This window comes from Larus michahellis, chromosome 2, assembly GCF_964199755.1.
Source record: "Larus michahellis chromosome 2, bLarMic1.1, whole genome shotgun sequence".
NCBI classification, from domain to species: Eukaryota; Metazoa; Chordata; class Aves; order Charadriiformes; family Laridae; genus Larus; species Larus michahellis.
Window position 1 is genome coordinate 9,564,222 of NC_133897.1, and position 23,217 is coordinate 9,587,438.

A 23,217-nucleotide genomic window follows, 5' to 3' on the forward strand; every position below is an offset into this window, starting at 1 on the left:
CCATGATAATTTTGAGACTCTGCAGGTCACCCTTGGCGAGAGGTCCAGGGATCTAGATCCAGGTAGCAGCTCCAGGTGCTGTGATTTTCTGCCCTTACTGTACAGCATTGTCTTTTTGAGACCTGAGGTACAAACGAATTCCAGCACTTCCTATTTCTGCAGTTCTTTCCATTTCCTATCATAAAATAAAAAAAGTAAAAACCCCATCCCAGTCAATGTAGGGGGGATAAAAGAAGAGACTTTTTGCTGGCATTTGTGATCCAAGCTCCAAATGCAGGGGCTGCTAAGCAGAAGTCCAGATATCTCCTCTGGTGGCATTTTCATGGAGATGACCACAGACCTTAGTGACTGATACAATGAAAAACTGTTGACTTTATTATTTCTTTTATTCTTACCTTTCTTCCCGAGGAGCAGGTTTGAACTACATGGTGAAGATACTGTTTAATCCAGCTCTGTTTGCCTCATGGGTGCCAATTTTGGAGAACGTCCTTTCCTCTTGTGGGGAATCACCTCTAGCAGCTGCTGTGCACTTCCTGGTTCGCCTGAAAGAGCGATCACATCTGTACTGCTCCAGGGCTGCTGTGCCATCGGTATTACAGCGTATACTTTGAGCACTAAGCAAGAAATGGCTCCAGTTAATAAAAAACATTCCTGGGTGACTCTGAAAACTGAAGAGTCTCCCCCCCCCCCCCCCTCCCCGCTACAAACAGGACAATTAATAAGGGGCAAGATATTTGGCAGACAATATTTTTCATTTTCCTTTTTAGGCTGAATGAGTAGAATGAGCTTTTAAATTTATTTACATAGAAAGAATCTAGATTTAGATAGCCCAAAGTTTTGAAGAACCAAAACTGACTCTGAAACCCAAATAAAAGCAAACTACTGCAGTGATTCAGATGTTGCTGTGCCTCAGAGGTACAGGGTGGGGGCTCACCTAGAGACTCCGGACGTGAAGTGATGCTCTACAAAGATGAGCACGGAGAGGATGAATCCACAACTTTTTGAAGACACAAGTACTAGGACTCCCAACACCCCCCCGGGGGTTGGATTCTCTTGTTATCACTTCAAAGACGCTCATTCTTGTGAAAGTTGAGTTTCTTGTTAGAGTAAGCCTTGTTTATGGCATAAGCAATAAATTTCAATTCCACTTATCTCTTTATTTTCTGTCTTGTTTTCGTTTCATAGTTGTGTTTCATTAGGTGACTCTGTCCTTGTGGCTCTCAACATCCTTGGGATGTTGAGACATCAGAACTGTTTAAAGTTATGAAAACATAGTTTAAGGAAACCTTAACGTGACCTGCAGAATACAAGGCAGCCTCTTCATAAAAGACAGAGAAACCTGTTAAGCAATGCAGCAGTACATATTACATAGGTTTTTAATGCTTTTATCACAGCTGCATCACACTAGCGAATTATAGGGTAGAAATTGTGAGACAAGACTATTTAGTCTAGAGCACTATTTATTTTAATTAAGGTGTATTAATAGATATAGTATGCCAGAGTCCCAGAGGTGCAGCAATAGGTCTCGAGAGGAATGTATGCAAAACATCCTCTCCTCGTACGGGAGATCTGCCTCATGTGCTGTATCTCCTGTGCAAAAAGTACTCGCAGAGGAAAACAACTACCTCTTGTAAGTGCTTAGGAAATATCGTTATGCTGGTGAACATGAGAAACGGAGTTTCAGGGGGAAAATATTGCTGCAACTCAGGGATTGAACATGTGGCAGAAGAGTCTCTCAGCTCCTGACCTAATGCATATTGATGGTGAACAAGTTTTGCTGGTTGGTGGCCTGGGGACATCCCTTGCTGCCTGCAGATGGTCTTACCTCTGGGCTGGCATCAGGCTGCGGTGAAGGGGCAGTGCAGGGGAAGGGGAGCCCTGCCCGGTGGCATCATCTCTGCCCACATGAGGGACGCTTGGACCATGTCTAGCAGGCGAACGCTCCAGAGCAAAGCCACCAGGAGATCTGTGTTTTGTCCCTTTGAATGCATGTTCCCTATAAACGGAGAGGTGAGTTTTCCAGTGTTTCTTTTCCAGGCTCAGAGGGCACAGTTGTACCTGCACATCTTTCACTGGTGTCAAACAAAACTTCTGCCTAACATGGGCTGAGCTCGGAGCCACTGCCTGAAGGGGGGAGACACCGTAAACGGTGCTTTTGGTGTTTTCTGATGTTCCCAGCTGAACAGAAAAGCAGATAAAGGAAAAACGTCACACCCCAAAACCTACCCGGCCATCTATCCGGCTTTCCACCTGCTGAGCCTACCCTGGATGCTGCTCCCTGTGTCCTTGTCTGGATGGCAGCAGATGTCCCTGGGGTTGGCAGCTGCAGCCCTGCCTGTGCCATGGCCCCCGCTTGCCTCTCGGAGCTCCTGGGAGAAGAGCAGCCAAACCACCCAGCACAAGGCATCTCCTCGGGTAACACCGCTTTTGGATAAAACAATACTGCAAGATGAGCTTAGATAAAAAGTCACGTACAGGGAGAGGCAATAGCTAAAAACGGAGCAGTCGCACCAAAGACTGAACTCAGACAATCTTTCACCCCGCAACTCAGGTTGCTAAATCCACGGGCAGAAATCCTAAACCCACAAGAGAGGGCGCTGAAGCAGGGATCAGGAGCAGCCTGGTGTTATGGCAAACAGGCAAACAGACCCTGGCAGGCAGCACCCTTCTCCCGCTGTTTCTACAGAGGAGATGGATCTCACCCTCCTGCTTTATGCCCACGATCAGTAGCCTTGGAGATCCCACACTAGGACGACAAGATTTCTCCTGGAATGCCCTAGGGCTTGGGGGTATTTTTAACAATATTTCAGAACAGCTACTCATTTTAAGCCACTTCAGGAAAGTTACAACACTTAATCACTACCATTTCCAGGAGTGGAAAAAAAAAGACCAGAAGTATCTCCAGAGAAAGCCTTCATCCCTGAAGACCAGAAAAACTGATTCCTGCCTCTTTGCAAGCAAGATCAGAAGGAAGAATTTTAATGTGTGCTTCTGCATGTGATTAACACCATGCGAGAAGATGGCAGCTGCCTTTCTGGAGAACTTAAGATTCACTGGCAGGGAAGGAGAGGACAGACAAAGGTTATGGCAGGATCCAGGGATGTCCTCTGCAAGATCTCCTTTGCTCTCAGCGCACATGGAAGCAGCATTGACTGAGCTCTGCTCTGGGTTAATGCAACATATGGCCGGTGCAATCCCAGCCCAGCACCGCTTCGCCAGCCCATTTGACACCATCTTTGGTGTTGATGTATGAGTGGGGAAGAAGGAGCTGCCAAGAGCAGCCAGTGAGTCGGCATCTTTGTTGCACTTCCCCGTCTATAGTTATTGTTTTCTTGCACGCATGGATACCGAGGGGTCAGGCGAACCAGCCTAGCGTGAAGCCTCCCCACACCAGACACATGATCTCACATTATCTTGACTCCCTCACCTTTAAAAGCTGATCCGATTAATTGGACTCAAAAACCACAGGTGTCTACCAGGTAGGCGCCGGCGCCTGGGAGGGAGCCTCGGCTGGATGCAGGTCGAGGCAAGGTGATCTTCGGAGTCATCCTCGAGTAAAATAAGCAGTGAAACACGGCAGATGAGCCGTTCTCCAGGAGCGCAGCAGTAGCCCAGCCCGGGCAGCTTTGGATTGTGCGAGAGGCTGCAAAACGTCAGCAACAAACACTACCAGGCCACAAGCAGACGGGAGCAGGGATTTGTTCCTGGGACCATCTGAAGGTAGGAATTAAGCCCAAAGAAAAGCGATCTGGTAAACAGGAATTGTTTTTCTGTGTTATGCTGATGCCACATCTGCCTGCAACTTTCAGCTCATTCCACTTTTAATAAAGCTAAAACTGGAGTGAAAATGCTTAAGTGGCTTTGTTAAATTGCCGCCAAGAATACGAAGAGCAGAGCTGTAGAGCGTGAGTGTCTGCCCCTCCTTTTCCTGGGAGGTTTTTCTAGGGCGAGGGGAATCCCACAGACCCCGTGAGAGGAGGCTGCTCCTCAGCCCCCCGTCTCCCCGCGCCTCTGCTGTGGGCACACGGCGCTCCCTCTCTCCATCTCCGCCTCTAATGGAGGGACTAAAATCAATCGTATTGAAAAAAGGGAAGTCAAATTAATACAGTCCATACTAATGCTTATTAAACGGAGAGGAAAGCCTTTTCACAGCAACCTACGCAGATGCACACATCCACAATTATCTTTTTAAATTCTAAATCAAAGCAAATTAGCAGTCTAGCGCTGAGCAGTAAACATGATTTGATTAGGCGTTTCATACCCAGGATACAACAGGATTTTTTTTTTAAGAATTTAATTACGCTGGTGAATCCGGCTTTCGCTGGGTTATGAAGAGCTCACCACCCAGCAGTGACAGCTCAGACCACAGGGTCAGATTTTCAACCACAGCTCCAGCTCCTGGAGTCACCAAGTGCAAGGTCCTGCACCTGGGTGGGGGCAATCCCCAGCATGAATATGGGCTGGGGGACGAAGGGACTGAGAGCAGCCCTGCAGAGAAGGACCTGGGGACACTGGTGGGTGAAAAGTTGGTGATGAGCCGTCAATGTGCACTCACAGCCCCAAAAGTACAGAATCACAGAATCTTCAGAGTTGGAAGGGACCTCTAGAGATCATCGAGTCCAACTCCCCTGCTAAAGCAGGATTGCCCAGAGAACATTACTCAGGACCGCATCCAGGCGAGTCTTGAAAGTCTCCAGAGAAGGGGACTCCACACCCTCCCTGGGCAGCCTGTTCCAGTGCTCTGTCACCCTCACCGTAAAGAAGTTTTTCCTCATATTTGATCGGAACTTCCTGTGTTCCAACTTGTGCCCGTTACCCCTCGTCCTGTTACTGGGAACCATTGAAAAGAGTCTGGCTCCATCCTCCTTCAGCCCACCCTTCAGATACTTGTATGCCATAATAAGGTCTCCCCTCAGCCTTCTCTTCTCCAGGCTAAAGAGTCCCAGCTCTCTCAGCCTTTCCTCCTAAGGGAGATGCTCCAGTCCCTCCATCATCTTTGTTGCCCTTCGCTGGACTCTCTCCAGCAGTTCCCTGTCCCTCTTGAACTGGGGAGCCCAGAGCTGGACACAGTATTCCAGTTGTGGCTTCACCAGTGCAGAGTAGAGGGGCAGAATGACCTCCTTCGACCTACTGGCCACAGTCTTCCCTATGCAGCCCAGGATTCCATTGGCCTTCTTGGCGACAAGGGCACACTGCTGGCTCATGGATAATTTACTGTCTACCAGGACCCCCAGGTCCTTCTCCTCAGAAATACTTCCCAGCAGGTCCACCCCTAACCTATACTGGTGCTTAGCATTCTTCCTCCCCAGGTGGAGGACCTTGCACTCGCTTTTGTTGAACCTCATTAGGTTCTTCTCGGCCCAGCTCTCCAGCCTGCCCAGGTCACGCTCGATGGCAGCACGGCCCTCTGGAGTGTCAGCCACCCCTTCCAGTTTGGTATCGTCAGCGAACTTGCTGAGGATACACTCTGTCCCATCATCCAGGTCATTAATGAATATACTGAACAAAATTGGACCGAGTATTGACACCTGGGGGACACCACTGGTTACAGGCCTCCAACTAGAGTCTGTGCTGCTGATCACAACCCTCTGAGTTCTGTCACACAGCCAGCTCTCAATCCACCTCACTGTCACCTCATCTAGCCCATACTTCCTCAGCTTCCTAATGAGGATGTTATGGGAGACAGTGTCAAAAGCCTTGCTAAGGTCAAGGTAGATGACACCTACGGCTCTCCCCTCATCCAGCCAACCCGTTATAACATCATAGAAAGCTATCAGATCGGTCAAGCATGATTTACCCTTGGTAAATCCATGTTGACCACTTCCAATAACTTCCTGTTCCTCAACGTGTTTGGAGATGACATCCAGAATGAGTCGCTCCATTACCTTCCCAGGGACAGAGGTGAGACTAACCGGCCTGTAGTTCCCTGGGTCCTCCTTCTTGCCTCTTTTGAAGATTGGAGCGATGTCAGCCTTTCTCCAGTCCTCAGGCACCTCTCCTGTTCCCCATGACCTTTCAAAGACAATGGAGAGTGGTCTAGCAATAACATCTGCCAGGTCTCTCAGCACTCGCGGGTGCATCCCATCAGGGCCCATGGACTTATGAATGTCCAGCTTGGCCAAGTGGTCTCTGACCCCATCCTCCTCAACTGAGGGAAAATCTTCCTCTCTCCAGACCTTCCCCCTTGCCTCCAGGGTATGGGATTCATGAGGGACAGCTTTAGCAGTGAAGACCGAAGAAAAGAAGGCATTCAGTAACTCCGCCTTCTCTGTGTCTTCCACCACTAGGGCACCCGTCTCATTCATCAGTGGGCCTACATTTTCCCTAGTCTTCCTTTTTCTATTGATATACTGAAAGAATCTCTTCTTATTGTCTTTAACTGCCGTGGCCAAGCTGAGTTCTGATTGAGCTTTGGCCCTTCTAATTTTCCCCCTACATAGCTTCGTTATATCTTGATAATCCTCATAAGTCGCCAACCTCCTTTTCCAGAGAATGTAAGCTTTCCTTTTTTTCCTGAGGTCCAGCCAAAGCTCTCTATTTAGCCAGGCTGGTCTTCTTCCCCATCAGCTCGTTTTTCAAGACATGGGGATGGCCTTCTCCTGTGCTTCTAAGAGCACCTCCTTGAAGTACGACCAGCCTTCCTGGGCACCTTTGCTCTTCAAAACTGCCTCCCAAGGGACACTCTCGACCATGCTCCTAAACAGGCTAAAGTCTGCCCTTTGGAAATCCAAGGTGTCAGTTCTGCTGGCTCCCCGCCTTGCTTCACCAAGAATTGAAAATTCTACCATTTCATGGTCACTGTGCCCAATCATATGTGTACATCATATCCTGGGCTGCATCAAAAGAAGCGTGGCCAGCAGACCAAGAGAGGTGATTCTCCCACTCTACTCTGCTCTGGTGAGACCCCACCTGCAGTACTGCGTCCAGCTCTGGAGCCCTCAGCACACAAAGGACATGGACCTGTTGGAGGGGGTCCAGAGGAGGCCCACAAAAATAGTCAGAGGGGTGGAACACATCTCCTGTGAAGATGTGAAGAAATTTTTTATGCTGAAGGCGGTGAGACTATGGAATATGTTGCCCAGACGACTTGTAGATCCCCCATCATCAGAAGTGTTCAGGGCCAGGTTGGATGGGGCTTTGAGCAAACTGATCTAGTGAGAGATGCCCCTGCCCATGGTGGAGGGGGGTGGGAACTAGATGATCTTTGAAGGTCCCTGCCAACCCTTCTATGATTCTAAGAATAACACCAACAACTTAGTTATCTAATTCCCTATTTAAAAGCATGTTTCTAACCCTGTGACTAATGAGAAAAGCTTGCCAATATGCTTTAATTGCTCAAAATTAGATGGCAAATCCGTGTTTTAAGTGTCATAAATCTCAAATCAGCGTCTGAATCCTAAGCCCTCTGGGGTGGCAATAGTGAGTGTTGGTGTTCACGTCACTCAAGTGAACCGCATAATTTCAGGTGGTCCTCGCACAGACAACCCCTTCTGCATGATGCTGCCGGACCGACAGAGGATGGGAGGGTCCAGAGGAACTTTACAATGACTTTGTCCATCACAAAGGTCATGGCTTTGTGCTCAACAACTATATGGCAGGTGAACTCCAACATGAAACACAAGGATGTGTCTTTGGGAGACTCGGCATACAAATGCCTCAGCAGCCCATTAGAGTTGAATATACAGCTTTAGAGAAATGTTTAACGCTCACTTGCATTAGATATAAATAAATATATTCTTACAGGAGGGACATTTGTGTCCAGCAAACATCACATGCTTAAAGCTGTTGTGATGGTGGATAAATAAACAATAAATCTCAGTTAACGAACCTGTCTGTAAATGGCTTGTTTCTCACAAGCTTCCGATGTACTCTAAAGGCGAAGCAGGAGGCGAACATCAGGAACACAGTGTTCTGCCAGGCTGCAGAGCCCAAGAAAATCAACAAACAAAATAAATCAGCATTAACAAGCTCGTTACAGCCGCGGCAGAGCAAGACTCCACTATTCAATCTGGTCCTTCCAAGCACTTTTTTCCATGGCATGCTAAAGAAAAACCCTCTTGTGTTCAAGGCTGCCTTTAAAGCCGAAGGGTTTGGCCGTGCTTCTGCACGAGCAGCGCCGAGTCAAATATGAAGAACACAGCTGGGAGGAGAGGTGGAGTGTAGGTGCCAGATTGCAGGTGGACATGCCATGATTCCTTCCCTCCTTCCAGAAGGAGCATCCCTGCCCTTGCCGTGACCACGGAGCCCAAATGATCCTCTTTTTCCTGTTAGAAGTCACGGGACCCTGAAACTACAGCCAGTTTTGCTGAGAAAGCAGCACACTGGTGTGCCTCTACTCTGTGACACTGCCTTGCCTTTCTCTATTGTCACCTCCCGCCTGCTTTTAACAGGGCCTGGCAGGACCTATTCGTGTAGGAGGAGCAGCATGTTGAGGAGCTGCAAGTAATAATTATGATGGAAACCTTTGCCACATGTGTTAACCGGTAACTTGTCACTCAAAGAAGCTGAAGCTGCGGGTGGCAGATGACAGTGCAGAACTTGTCAGGCACCAGGAACGTGTCTTGACCTACGGTCTGGAAGAGGACAGGTGGCAAACACTCAACCGGGACTGAAAGAACCGTACAAGGCAACAGATCACGCTGTAAAGGCTAGCAGTGTCTTCTACGCAGACACAATAACTAGCGTCGTCACACAGATTCACTGTTGTATCAAAGCAAGTTGCATATTCAGGGCGTTTTATGGGCAGGAGGAGTGAGGCAGGGATTATTATTCTTTTTTAACGCTGCTGAGTTATTATTATGAGTTTTCACCCATGCTGGAATCGGGATTCACTGCGAATTGGCAGAGCACAGAATCGCAAGAGACGCGTCGTCAATGAGACCAGAGGTCTGGCTGCGGGTGTTGGCAGCCACAAACCACACCTTTGGGGAGAAAACTGCCGCGATGGGTAACATTCACGGGGAGGATGGAGCCGTGTCGATGCAGGGGGGTGGGACTAGACATCTGCGTTTCTGTCCGAGTAGCTCATTGGTAGGATGTCCTTCTGGTCCTTGGTTACCCTCAGCCTCGGTGCTCCCGCTGTGGGTTTAAATTTGGGGATGACGGCAAGAGAGGTCAGTATGGCTGCTTCCCCGCTTCACGTGAAACATGTGGTTTCATTCCCCAGGGGCTGAAGCTCCCTAGACTTCACTGGATTCAGCAGCTAAAGGGCAAAACCCAGGGGGAGCCATTGCTGATATACTAAATTCTTTTTTCAGGACACAAAGGGGTATATTGCCTTGCCGAAAATCCAGGGAGCCGTATTCACTGCGGCAAAGCAAAACAGACCATCCACAGAAAGAAGCAAAGCAAAACAGCGCTGGGTGCAACAGCTCCTTCGACCTCCTTTGTCATTTCTGATTTGATAAGCAGAGAAGCCCAGGAATTGTATTTTCCACTATGAAACATAACCCAGTGCAGGCTGGGCTTTGGGAAAAGTATTTATCAGAGGGGAAGAAATGGAATTAAATTCCTTATAGGTAGAAAAAGAGCTCGGTTTCTGCCTTTATATTTCCCAGGCTGTGCTTTTTAAGTTCATAGGATGGTGCTATCAAAGCTGTAATTTTCCTGACAGTCCTTTGAAGGATGCGCCTCTCCTTAGACTCCTGCCCCTCTTCTTTCTTGGCCCACTTGTGCAGAGGATGCTCAAGATGGAAACTCCTCTCGGTAGGGGCTAGAACAGCTCTTTGCAGCTTTTACGTGGAGGGTGGGTGATGAACTTCTGAAGGTCTGCGTAAGCGAAGGTTAAACAATTAATAACATCAGTTACGATCACCAAAATAAAAGACTGAACTGGCCTGAAGTGCTGCGTGATGTTGTGCTAGCAATTTCGTTGGAGGTGCTACAAGAAGTAGCTGGTAAGTTAGCAGTTATGCCCAGCGCGGCGCTTGAGGAAAAAATACACTTGAAAATTTCTCTCTTTATGTGTTCAGAGTTTGGATAAACCGCAACCTTCTGCAGCGTTTCAGCAGTTATCAAACAACGCTGCTGCAAAACTGGAAATGCAAATTCCTGCTTGAGTTTCCCTGCGGTGAACAGGTTTGATTACAGGGGTACAAAATGTCTTGTTTCGGCTTTGTTTTCTCAGGTAGTTTCATTCCAATTACTTCATTAGTTGATACTTTAATAATTCGTTTTGCTTTCCTAGTCAAAAAGTCCCAAACTAGTTTCATCAAAATTGACAGCTTCTTGTTTTGGGAGGAGGGTACATTTTCTTCCAGTGCCTGTAGGCTCTAGCATGGAGTTCTCCCTATCGCTTGGTATTATCCCTGCATCTCTTCCAAAGCAAGCAGGGTAGTGCTATGCCTCCAGGGGATGCTCAGCTGTCCCAGTGACTCAGTTCTCCAGAGCCATCCCAGCATGTACCTTCACATCTGTTGCACTCCCTCCTTGTCCTCGTTGACCCAACTATGGAGCTCAGTATTTCATTTAGCCTTTACACCTTTCTTGATTCTTAGAAAGTCCCTGCATCTCACATCCATGTGAAAATAGGTTTTATAATGGCTCTGTAAATAGTTTATCATTTGGAATGACCTGCAGAGAGAAGCACCACAGCTCCAGCCCGTGGGCAGGTTTTGTTCCCTTGCCATCATATTGCTCACGAGCGGCTGATGCTCCCAGGGGTTCACATGGCCCAGCTCACTGACGCAGGGCAGCAAGCGTGTTGGGAGAGATCACAGAATGCTTTGGGTTGGAAGGAACCTTAAAGATCACTTAGTTCCAACCCCCTGCCATGGGCAGGGACACCTCCTACTAGACCAGGCTGCTCCAAGCCCCATCCAGCCTGGCCTTGAACACCTCCAGGGATGGGGCATCCACAGCTTCTCTGGGCAGCCCGTTCCAGTGTCCAGTGATGTCTTTCACTTAATCAGGTGATATCGTCAGATAAGATACAGGATTTTTCAATCAGAAAAGTCTTTCTCCAGGTGCACGCATGATCCAGATCTTGGCCACTTTGATCATCCATACCAGCTACCCTAGGAAGAGATTCTTGCTCTCCTTCTAAAGCTTTCTCTGATATTTCTGGGTCATCACAGAAATCACTGTAACAGCGTTTCCAAGGGTTTGTTAATATTGGCATTTCACCACAAATGTAAATTAATGGATATTCGATGGAGCTTGCATGTGATCCATGTGCATTTCCCTACCTTACAGCAAAACGCATCAGAGCAGTTTACGAACGTTGTTTTCTTCTACCTAACCTCTGTCTCCAAGATCCAGAGAGATACTTCTTGTAATAACTAGACTTTATTATATCGTCTGTTCCATGGAAGTAGAAATGCAGTTCGCAATAAAAAACTCCTCGGCAGGGTAGGGGAGGAAATGAAGGCGCATCAGTCACTGCCGACCGAGAGGGACGGGCTCTGTAAAACAGACACGTTGAGACATTCATTGCAAAGGAACTCTGGGGAACTTGCTCGCGAGCCAACTGCACGATTTCCTCTCCAGAGCCGTGCTGTGACCCCACGTTCATGTGAGGAACAGACAAGTCGAAGAGCACAGGAGGAAACGAGAGCTGCTGCTCACGCTGCAGACAGCATCCCGCAGGGTTTAGAGTCTGATCAGAGGCTGAGGACGCAAAATAATGCCCTCAGAAGCATTTTTAATATCCTGGATAGCTTATACACCACGCTGGGCGCTCTATCAGAGAGATGGCGGTATTTGGGAGGCCAGGTAAAGCAGTCTTCAGCCCAAAAAGAGCTAGCGAGTCTGGCAAGTGAAATACACGGCCATTGCAGCCTCCTCTGGACAGAGAGGGAAAAGGAGGAGCCGTTGGGAAAAGCGGCATGGAATGGGAGGGTAAGAAGCACTGGACTGACCAACACGCTGCATGAGAAGCAAAGATGCTGGTATTGCCAGGGAGATGGGAGTGTCATTCCCACTCTCTCCAGGCAGAGCCAGAAATCGGAAAGATGGGCTTGCTGCCATTGAAACTCTGCTGAAGAGGTGATTTAAATGTGCCTTGGACCACAGCTCCTCCGAGTCCTCCCCTTAGGTGATGTGAGCTGCAGCCATCGAGCCCCTCAGCAGAAGGATGCTGGAAGATGAAGAGTATGTCTGTGTTTTGATTCCTCTTTCCCCCCCAGCACGTTTCAGTCATGTCTGCGGGGTCTCTCCCCCAGGCTCCCCTCCAGATGGGCTTAGAGCGCAAAAACGCACTCGCCGGTACCATTTCTGTAACTACAGCAATATTCAGGTTTGAACACTGGAGCGAGTTACCACAGAAGGGCTCTAACGGATGCACAAAACTTCACTGCACACAAAACGAAGCCGGTTTATTTCACATCTGTCCCAGCCTTGGAGTCCACAGCCCAGCCAGCGATCTCGAACTTTCTAACGCATCCTGATTCATCTGCAATTCAGATCCTTCTCCAGTCTAGCCCAGTGGCTCCCAGTCTGCCTCTCTCCATGCCGGGCTGGAAGCCACCATCATCACGTGAAAAATCAAACTCTTCTCTCCCCTTTTTTCTTCTTTGAAAATATTTCACTGCTTTACGGAACATAGAAAATTCTGAGCAGGTGAAAAATACTCAGATATTTTTCTTCAGAGGGTTCTTCCTGGGATGGCTAACCGCCTTCGGCTTGTCTCTTGGCTGGTGTATCCCTGAGCTCCTCTTCCTTTCTCTGCTCCAGACTGGCCTCTGGAAGGCTGATGGGCTCCAGTTGTTTTGGGCCCCGTGGGTTAACCCCTCCCTTCCCAAATGTAGCTCAAATACAGAGCTTTTCCGACCAAAGCCATTTCTCCATCTTCTCTCACACAAAGGGATTGTAGGACATAGTTTTTTGTCCCTAAGAAGCTGCGAGTTTATCCAATTTAAATGTCAAATTCCAAATGCCACGAAAACCACGAGGAGGTATCATTGTTCAGTAAGATATTTTCAATATCTGGAAAGAGAAACCTCCTGCCCACCAGCAAGGACTGCGCAATTTCCCACAACCCCAACGCCCCGAGATGAATGAAACCAAGTGAGGATCAGCCCTCTAAAGCCACAGAGAGCAGGGAGGGAATCCGCTGTTTCATCTCCTTTCTCTTTGATGTAGCTGCTTCATTTAAAAGTGCTTTAGTTGCCATACTAATAAAATCTGACCTCTGGAGCTTAAAATAGGATTGTGTTGGTTTTTTTCTTTTTAGCATAGCCTGCTATGAGGAAACATCGTAGGCAGGCCCAGTCAAAGCTGTGTCCAATCTGCCTGATCTGGGGTGCCCCCAACTACCATGCTTTCCCCTGGCAGACACAGCCTGGTCTCCTGACAAAATACTGCTTGAGGACCAGAGAGGTACCATACTGATAAGGGTGGGAATACTTTTCCAAGCATCACTCACTCATCACAATTGTCTGCATATGTACTCCGTAGGTTAAAATTCCCTTGGCAGAGCTCCGAGCATCTCCCAAGGGCTCAGGCAGTCACTCTCCACTTGGCTTCCTCTAGGGAAAGCTCCTGTATCCCGCTGAGGAATCTTCTCAAGCATGCCTTTCCCTTGGGAGGGGCCTGTTGTATTTCAAAGACACTGGATGGCTTTTTTAAGAAAACCTAACCCACTTAGGTGCTAGCCTAACCAGCTCTTCCCTGAACAGACAGTACAGGGATCACATCCCCTCATCCGAAGAGCGTGGATGGGCAGCAAGCTCAAGATGTTGACACGGAAAGTACCACCATTAGCATCACAATGAAATGGGTTGGCTACTGCTGCTTGTGTCAGGGCTGCTGGTCCACGGTCTGCACAGGCCACAGCAATAGCCAGGCAGAGAGACGTTCGGGAACCACAATAACCAGAAAATATTTATTTTTTTTTAACACTCGGAAGATTAAGAAAGCAGCAAGAAGGAAGCACCCGTAGCCTGCAGTGCTTCCTGCAGAGTTTGCAGAATGCGAAAGGACCCATTTTGGAGATAGTGTCTCTCAATCTCCCAGCCCTACAGGTAAAGTGAAACACATCCGCAACTTCCTTATTAACATTTTTTGTATTCGTTAGCGCCATTCCATAGAAATTCTAGGAAAACTTACTCCTAGTAAACCCTTTGAATTTAGCTAACCTGGGTTTTATTCCCTGCTTCACCACTCCAAGCGCAAACTTCTCTCTGAATCTTAATTTCTATCCATAAAAAGGGTAATTCTTACTTAACATAGCCTACGTAATCTCCTAGCACCTTTTAAGGCATCGTGATATTTAAACATAAAACATATAAACACCAACAGAACTGTCTTCTCATCTACCCCTCTGCCTTGAGGCAGGACAAACTAACTAAACTGCGCTTAGAAAGCGTTTGATGAAATTTTAATAGTAGAGCTGCGTAAAGGTTAAAGTTGCACAACCTTCCTAAACACAGCCGTTCTGGTACTTACCTGCTCCGCTCAGATGCTTCACACATCTTGAACTGTGCAGCTGTTTTTTTTTATTCAGGAGCAGCTCAGCCCGAGTTGAAACTAGCAAGAGATGTGAAAGGCAGAGTGAAAGGCTTCTGTAAATACATCACTGGCAAAAAAGAAAAGGAAAAGAAAGAAAAAAGAAAGTCTGCTGCTCAACGTGGCAGGGATGTAGTGACGGAAGACACGAAAAAGGCCAAGGTGACCAGCACTTTTTTCTCTTTTCGGTTTTGGGCTCCCCCATACAGTAGGACAATGACCCAGTGGAGCAAGTCCAGCAGAAGACCATCAAGATGATTAGGGGGTGTAAGTACGCAACGCACAAGGAGAAGCTGAGTGCGCTCAGCCTTAAGAACAGAAGGTCTCACCGCTGTTTCCAACTCCCTGCTAGGAGAGTAGAAAGGATACAAGAGCCAGACTCTTCTTGGAGGTGCAGGGGCATGACATTAGATCCAACAGCTACTTGTGAAACAATGGGCATTCTGACTAGACATGAGGATGGTTCATTTGTTACCTCAAGGGTAGCAAAATACAGAAATGGGATGCCCACAGAGGCTGTGGCATCTCCATCCTTCGAGATACAGAAAACTTGCCTGGACCTCCAGAGGTCTCTTCCAGCTGCACTTCTACAATTCTGTTCTACAATTCTACTTTATGATTCATGGCAAAGCAAGCTGCAGGGTAACGAGCGGAGACCATTTCCCTGACTGCCAGCAGATCCCTAACCAGTGGAATGCCTCTGCTATCACACACAGGTTCTATATTTATCTTTAAATAACTGCTGTATCAGAACACATTTTCTACAAAGAACATAAGCTTCTATTATGGACCTAATGCCTCTGCAAGCAACCAAACGATTTGAAAGTTATTTTTTCCTGAGTACAGGAGACAGGATCAAATAGACACTTCAGTATGTTAACCTTCCACTGAAGAAAAGGCATGTTCGTAACAGCAATCTAGTATGAGCATACTTCATCAAATCCTTTATCACTAATCACATGCACGGTAACATCTGTGCAAGCCAGTTGGCTCTGGACACCTCCTGCGGTTCTTGAAAGACTATTTCTTGGCAGGTTCTGTTTTTTTACTCTAATTGAAAGGTTAATCAAATCAGTCATACTTGTATGTTGGCTAAATAAACACACTGTCTCCACTGATGATGAAACAGATGCATTACCACTCACGTTTCCCACGGGGTTCATTTGTTCCATGATTGCATTTGGTTTTCTTCAAGCTTCTCTACGCAGTATCTGACAGCATTTTGGATAGTTTTCATAAGGAAATCTACCTTTCAGCTGCTACTGCATTCACATATCTCTTGACTCTTTGGCAAAGGTGTTATATATCCTCAACACTGCTTCGTTGTGGAAGAAGTTAATCCTAAAAAAGGTGAGAACTTTTACTGAGGCAGAAATGCGTTATCGAGTCTAGCAGTTTACGTTCCTGAGGCAGAACCTGCTAACACATTCAAGCCCGGTTTCTCTCTGCCTCTTCTCCCTCGGTGCTGGGTCTCATTCTGCAGGAAGCTGTTTTAGCAGGTCCTCTTCGCTTCTAGAACCCAGTCCTGCAAACTCATATGCCTCGCGTTTGATTTCACGCACAGTTAAACAGTGCCCCTGACTCATTACATCCACGTATCTCTTTTTAGTGCTTACATTTGCTACAGCAATTCATCGTTCCTGAGGCAGACAGAAGATATGCTGAATGCATGACAGGTAGGAAGTATTTATTCAAGGTAAGTTTCGTGTATCACATTTCCAAAAGTCCAAAAGCTACAACAGGCTGGTGCTGGTTTTAAAGGAAAAGGCATTAAAAGCTCTCTGCAACCTGGTAACTAGTATAGTGAAGGAAGTCTCAAGCCATACAAAGATTAACACAAAGATTTAGGTGATTTCAGCATTAGTGTATTTGAAGGGATAAAAAAAAAAAAAAAAAAAGGTGTACTTTTATCTACACAAAAAAAAAAGTATCTATGCAATGCATTACTGTAGTTCTCTAGGGTGGGATTCATCTCACCTGTTCTAACAGATGTAGATTACTAAACTACTTTGCTAAACTGTTAAAAAATGCACCCTCCGCAGGGGTCTGGAAGTAACTCAGGTTTCAGAGAGATTCTCTCCCTCCACTGACAGTAAAGGGAGACCAGACTTGCCAGGTCTGCACGTCTAAACAACCTAAGTCATTTGCACAACAACTCATCAGCCAACAATTAACTCCCACTGCATTCCCTCCTCCTTTTTTTACTATTTTTAAAAGTTAAAGCCTAAAATTATGTTGTCAGCTTGCAATCTTAGGTCTCCACGTTAAAGACTTTGTCTTAATCTATCTCATAATGAAGAGGAAACTGTATTACGGAGAGCTGAACATCACACAAAGAAAAGGCACATCACTCTGCTGTTACAAGTAAATGGCATTTGGGGAAAAATACCACTTTCTTCCACCCTGTACCGCACTTTTTTAACTTCCAATGCACCCAAAACCATCTTGAGGCAAAGTATAACATTCTCATTTAGTACATTTTGTCACCTTACCAAAAGTCACGCTGATAGAAATTTTAGCTTCCCTGTTATCATCCTGTAGCCCCTTATTGATTACAACAGAAACGCCAAATCCAGGAATAAATTGGGATAGCTGGGAAACCCAGAGGCAGCCGTAACAGGCAAGAGGCACGGTACTGACCTCCGTGGGAATTCACCCATCTTGAAATTTACTCCCACTGTGTTTTTACAGCTTGAATTTGTCCTTCACTTGAGCACTTTGTTGAACTGAGATGTGGGAAAAAAGGCAACAGAAACAGTGGCCAAGTATCAGCTGGATTTACCTTTTAAGCCATAGCACAAAAGACATTTGAAATGAATAATTTCTCTGTAGAAAGCTTTGCATACACTAAAAATAGCAGCTTACCTCAGTTTAATGATACTGTAATTGTAAAAGCTTCTCTGTAAAATGGTTCTGCATAGAAATACAAAATGTTTGAAAAAAAAATAGCATGATAAGCTATTGTTTAAAGTAGGTTTTTATCTTGTATTTTGAATCGTTCCGTGAATGGTTCACAAGGCGCTGTAATACACTTGATGACATACAGAGAAGGAGATATCTGCAATCCCCAGCCGGAGTTTAATGGCTTGCTGATCAAACAATAAATGCTTTTAGGATAACTTTTTCATCTACTAGAATCTGAACTGACAAAAATGGCAAAGTCAGGTTATTAGAACTGTGCGTGTATTAGGAAATACAACTGAATATAGATTTGGGAGACTAGTTTTTAATATTTATTTAGTAAAACTCACTATACAAACAAGTTATCACAACAGCATAATATGTGGGCTTATATTTCCTCCTTCCTTCAAGCTATTTCTTTGTTGCAGTAAAAACACATATATACATTTACAATGATTTCCCTTTAAAGCACTGGGATTTCATATATTAAAACATACCTGGTGAAATAAGCTTGAAATAATTGTACATTGCTTGGAAAAAGATTTGAGTAATTTACTCTTACCAGAGTGCCATTGTTGCACAGTATTCAAAAAAATGAACCACCACTAAAATATAGAGTAAAACATTTAAAAGTACATTTATTTAAAATGTGGGCAAAATATCAATATAAAAGAAAATAGAGTATAAGAAATAAAAATAAAGTACAAAACATTTTCATCTTCAACATCCATAATTTAATAGATAGCAAGCCCTTTTATTTTTACATCCAAATTACACTTTTGGCTGAAGTACCATCATTTACGTTAAAATGTTTAAAAACGGGCTAATCATGATAGCTAAAGTGGGCTCTTTTAAAATGGTAGTATAATACAAAACATAGTAAATTATGTTTCAGCATAATAAAATTACACATCCTAAAAAAGATGCAGTTTATTTTTGCTTTCCTGCTTTAAACTGCTCATCATCCCTAGGAAAACAGCTGGAAAACAGCATCCACAGGAAGTTTTAGTTGCTTTGTACAATGGCTGAACAGCTAGATTTAATGCTCCAAGGATTCCGAAGCAGTAAGGCATTTTACTACCCATCAAGTAAATTTATATGTATGTTTGTTAAGAAAGAACAACTTTAAGAAATGATTGCAAAATAGAACTTTTATAAAAAACATACATAAAGACATAGAACTCCTACTGGTTCCTACACTGCATTTATCAAACAGGGTTTATAATCCTCAGTAAAAAGCTATTTTCCTCATCCACAAGTAACTCGTGACCAATATTTTCCATCATGACAAGTTGTTTTCTTCCTATTGCTTCATATTCTAGTATTGTTATTTTCTGACAACCCTGACTCCCACCTCCACTGAAGTACTTCCTATCAAAAAGTAATTCCACTTTGAATTTAAGCTAGGTTTCTGGGTGTTAAACTGCCCTCCCATCAAGTAAACATTACACATCCTAAAACATTATAAATAATGAGTTCATAATTAAGAAAACCTTTCAGTAAACTACAGTTCCCCAAGCAGTGGACAGCCTTTACACAAAAAGGATATGATTCGTAATCCAGTGTTTGAGTAAGTACTCCAGTCAGGACAAACTCAGCATTGTGGACATCTGGAAATACCAAAAACATGCACAGATTTTACACCCTGCAAAGACATTCTGCCTCATGTCTGTCAGGAGGGGCCATTCTGTACCTTTCTGCTCTCCACGCAAAGGTGTAAGGGAGTATTGTCCCACCATTACCAGAGCCCTACTGTTAGCTGTTACACACGGCGCTAGGCTTCCAGCGCATGTCTTTATTAATAAACACACCGTGTCCTGGGGTTCTACAGTTCAGTAAAAATAGATAGTGAAAAACCCCAAATCTTTAACTAACTCGATGAATACTGAGACAGTAATCTTGCCTCAGGCAGGACAGAAGCCTCAAGTTCAAGCCAGTGATTTATGGTGACCTGGCTATAAAATACCTTTATTAGAAAATCTAGCAAACAGCTGGCTCAGATTTCTCTGCGGTTTGCAGGATAGACCACGTATTCCTCTGTTATTACCTGAGAGCTTCAAAAGATGTGTACTTGTAAAATAATAATAATAAAAAAATTAAAACACCAGTTGTATTGTTCAAATTACATTGATAGCTTATACATACCTATGGCTCTTGCGAAATATTCTCGGCATAAGTGAAGATCATTCTCACAGGAAATCAAGATTATCTCAGGCAAACTCTAAACAAAAGAAACTAACGGTGAGCTCAGAATAGCACAGTAAGGTATTACTAATACATTTTCAAAAGCAACACTGTACACACTTTGTTCTGCTTATGCTCCATGAGTTTTCGAAAAGAAGGTTGTTTAGATAATACTTTTCCTCCCGCACACTCCACAATAGCTTTCATGGTGGAAAGGCTGGGACAAATTCCAGGTGTAATGTAAAAATATTTTCCCTAAAAAGAGAAGAGAAAGAATAAGAAAAAAGCATTATTTTGTCAATTGATTTCTGCAAGACGTCAAGTTTTATTATCATGTTACTCCTATACAATCACAGGGCGGGCTTTGTAAGCTGGTGTTAGATACCACAGCTTAAAGCAACAAATTTCATCAGCTGTTGAGTTGTCCTTAATTAGCACTGATCTGTTTTTCCCGGTGAGGCAAACCCACAAGTTTAATAAATATGAACAGCTCAGGTGTGCCTATTTCAACACCTTTAAAATAATAACCAGGAAACCTTCAAATGACCACAGGTTAAACTATGGTTAAAGAAAAATAAAAAAAAAAGCCAAAAAACCAAACAAAAAATCCACCAACCCCCCCCAAAAAAGTTAACTGCAGCTTGGTAAGACTATAGGAACAACAGTGTTCCTTGTTTCTTCAAGCACAGGGACATCTCAAGTGTCACAAAAGAACTTTCAGCTTTTAATTGGTAGCCAATGTATTACTTTCTGACAAAAATTATCCTCCTGCATGACTGAGACTGATGGAGGTGATCAGATCACAAAGTAGATTATCTTTGTTTACCAGCTAGGAATAAAAAAAAACCAAACCACCTTGCCATTTAGACTGCAAAACTGAGTGAAATGTATTATTTAGTCTTAATAAAAGACACAGATTCTTCTTCATTACAAGTTGTAAAAATACCCTTTTTAGGTGGTTTGCCTCAAGAAGTCTCAAATTCAGTTACACTGAAGAATCTCTAGCAACTTTGATTTCTGCACTCTGCACTGTAACACAATTTTAACCAGAGGCATGAAAACCATCTTGCACCATCCCTGCAAACAGCCTGGTGCTAAGTACAGTCTTCAAGGAGAATTGGACCAGAACTCCCTGAGGCTGAAGTGCAAACTCACTCTCAGACCCCCAGTTTGAAGAGCAAGTGCTTTGACTATCAGGCCGGTATTGAAAAAAGAGCAAAGTCCCTTCCATAAGTGGCATTTTACAAATAATAGAGCAGTGTTCTAGATTTTGTAAGAGAACAAATACTGTTAACTATACTGAGCGTATACTGAGCATGTTTTATTCACATCTACAGGATCCAGTCACTTAGAGAGCTTAGATCCATCCCAACAATGCTTAGGCAGGATATAGGCATAAAGTAACAAACAAAATTTAAACCAAATGCTTCACGTTATATGCTAGTCTGTTTTATAGCCCTCGACTACAAGAGCTGTGGTCCCAATGCCTAAAACATCAGGTTGAAAAGCTCCAAGTATTTAAATGTTCTTTTAAACCACTTACCTTGAACAGTGGAGCTACTTGTGCTCGCTTTAGAGACTCCTCTAAACTAAAGCAGAATAGCACCTCAGCTTCAGCATCTCTGAGCACAAAGTTCTGCTCATCTGAAAAAGAAAGACTGATGATGTAATGTAGGAAAGAAAAAAACATCCACGTCACTCAAGATCTAGTATGATCAGAAAACTTTGGTGGGAGAGTGCCTCTGAATGGTAAACACTCACTAATTTTAACATGATTAGGCATCTTGTAAGGATGACCCACGACTACTTGGAGAATAAAATTGTGTGTGTATTTTCCACTTGTGCATCTAGCAACAACCATTGTCCTATAAAGTCCCTTTTTCTAACTTATTGTGGGAACCTGCGAACTTTTATTTGTTGATTCTCTACAAAGAGGCAGAATGATTAAGTTTAAGTTCAAATCACTGTGAACAACTTACGGAAGCCCAGAAACTGTCTTCAACTCCTCACGCTGCCTTAACAGAACAACCTATCCATCTGGTTTTCCCTTGTCCTATTATTCACCTGATTTTTCTTTTTTTTTTTTTTTTTTTTTATGAGGGATGGAATTTTAGTCTTAACTTACCTTTTCACAAAAAGCTATGTCAAACACATTTCGAAATCAGCTTTAATTCAAAATACTTAAATTTAACGAAAAACAGAATGTATATGGAGAACAAATTGGTCTTTCCAAGTATAATTCTGACAACCTGCAAGAGATGGTGTTAACACTCTTCCATAAGACCAAGAAAACCAATAGGACAATTTTTCTAAACAATTGCTGTATTTTAAGTCATTGTACTAGGTACAAAATTGAAGGCAGCCCATTAGCTACAAATCGACTAAATTTCAGTAGACAAGTAAAGTACTTCAAGTCCTAGATCAAAACAGTCATCCTTCTGTATCCCCTGACCTTCTTTATCTTCTAACAGCTTTCAAAGGCATTGATTTCTCAGCTCACTGATGCTGAACCAAGCAAGTCGCTTTCTCCAGATTTATAAAAATGCTTATAAAAATGCTTGCTGTTTATTGATTTAAGTCTTTGTGATGGTTAGGCAGCAATGCTATACATTTGCTCCTTTCAAATGAATTATATAAAAAGCATAAAACAATCATAAAACAAATAATCAGCCTTTAAGAAGATTTTCTTCAGATTCAACATCCTTGTCAAGTAGACTTAAACCATCTATGTTTTTCTCTTCAGCTGTCAACAGAAAAGCGGTGCAAACACAAAGTCAACATATTCCAAGACAGTTACGGTACTAGACCAATTAATTTTAATTATTTAAATGCATTTTTGTATTTACAACATTGGCTTCGTTCTTTACAACTAATACTTTAGAAAAAATATTGAAAACAAAAGCATTTGGGGTTTAAAAAGTAATGTAATCAAATCTGCAAAGGACCACATGAGAAAGAAATATAATGCTTAACAACATGCAACTATTTAAACACTCTAAAGTCAACTTTTAAAGTATTTTTTTTTACTTCATTTAATGGAAAGAAACAACATTACATGAAATAAAAACTAAAAGAAACAAAATGTTCTGTTGAAAGAACTTAATAAAAAAATAATACATAATTTCTTCTTATTTAATGACACCAAGTGAAATACAAACCTCAAGTGAAATACGAACTAGCTGCTAGTATAATTGTTTAAACATAACATGAGTTATTAACTATACTAGTCAGATTTGCTGTAGACTTAAAATCTCTGCTGTCAAAACTGAACTCTTTAGGAAACTGGCAAGAGAAGACACTAAAGTCAGAAGTCAAAACAATTAAGTGTATTTAAATATGCATGCTCTCTTCGCATACTTAAATCAGCAAGCCTTCAGTTTACTATATAAGATGATACTAGTTTAACTTACCAACAAACTTCTGGCATTTGAAACACTCTTCTAACCACTCTGGAGTTACTATGTGCTTGACTACAGAAATTGCTGTCAGGAACTTGACGGTTCGGGTCACTTTACTGGCAATTAGGTGGGTACATTTCTGGGCAGATTCTGCTACTTCACCTCCGAGGATATATAGTTTCTGAAAGTTGTACAACACAGAAATCAGAATGGAACAGTCCTTTAAAAACTGGAGGAAAAAAACGAATCATAACATCACCATCAAGTAAAACTAAGCTCCTAACGAAAC

The 23,217-nt window shown here is 43.9% G+C and overlaps 1 protein-coding gene across 2 annotated transcripts in view; it reads right to left on the reverse strand.

Moving 5' to 3' along the window:
* Positions 1-17,959: 17,959 nt before the first annotated feature.
* The window catches only part of PAXIP1 (PAX interacting protein 1), a 32,292-nt gene continuing 27,034 nt past the window's right edge, over positions 17,960-23,217 (reverse strand). The window contains exons 16-21 of one of the 2 annotated variants that reach the window (XM_074574112.1): positions 22,941-23,109; positions 21,074-21,174; positions 19,651-19,785; positions 19,492-19,567; positions 18,896-18,956; positions 17,960-18,446 (exon numbers count right to left, since the gene is read on the reverse strand). In XM_074574112.1, the coding sequence (XP_074430213.1) occupies positions 18,431-18,446; positions 18,896-18,956; positions 19,492-19,567; positions 19,651-19,785; positions 21,074-21,174; positions 22,941-23,109 (558 nt within the window). In that variant the 3' untranslated portion in view covers positions 17,960-18,430. Of the gene's footprint in view, positions 18,447-18,891; positions 18,957-19,491; positions 19,568-19,650; positions 19,786-21,073; positions 21,175-22,940; positions 23,110-23,217 lie in introns of both variants that reach the window. The other variant, XM_074574113.1, reaches the window with a different exon arrangement.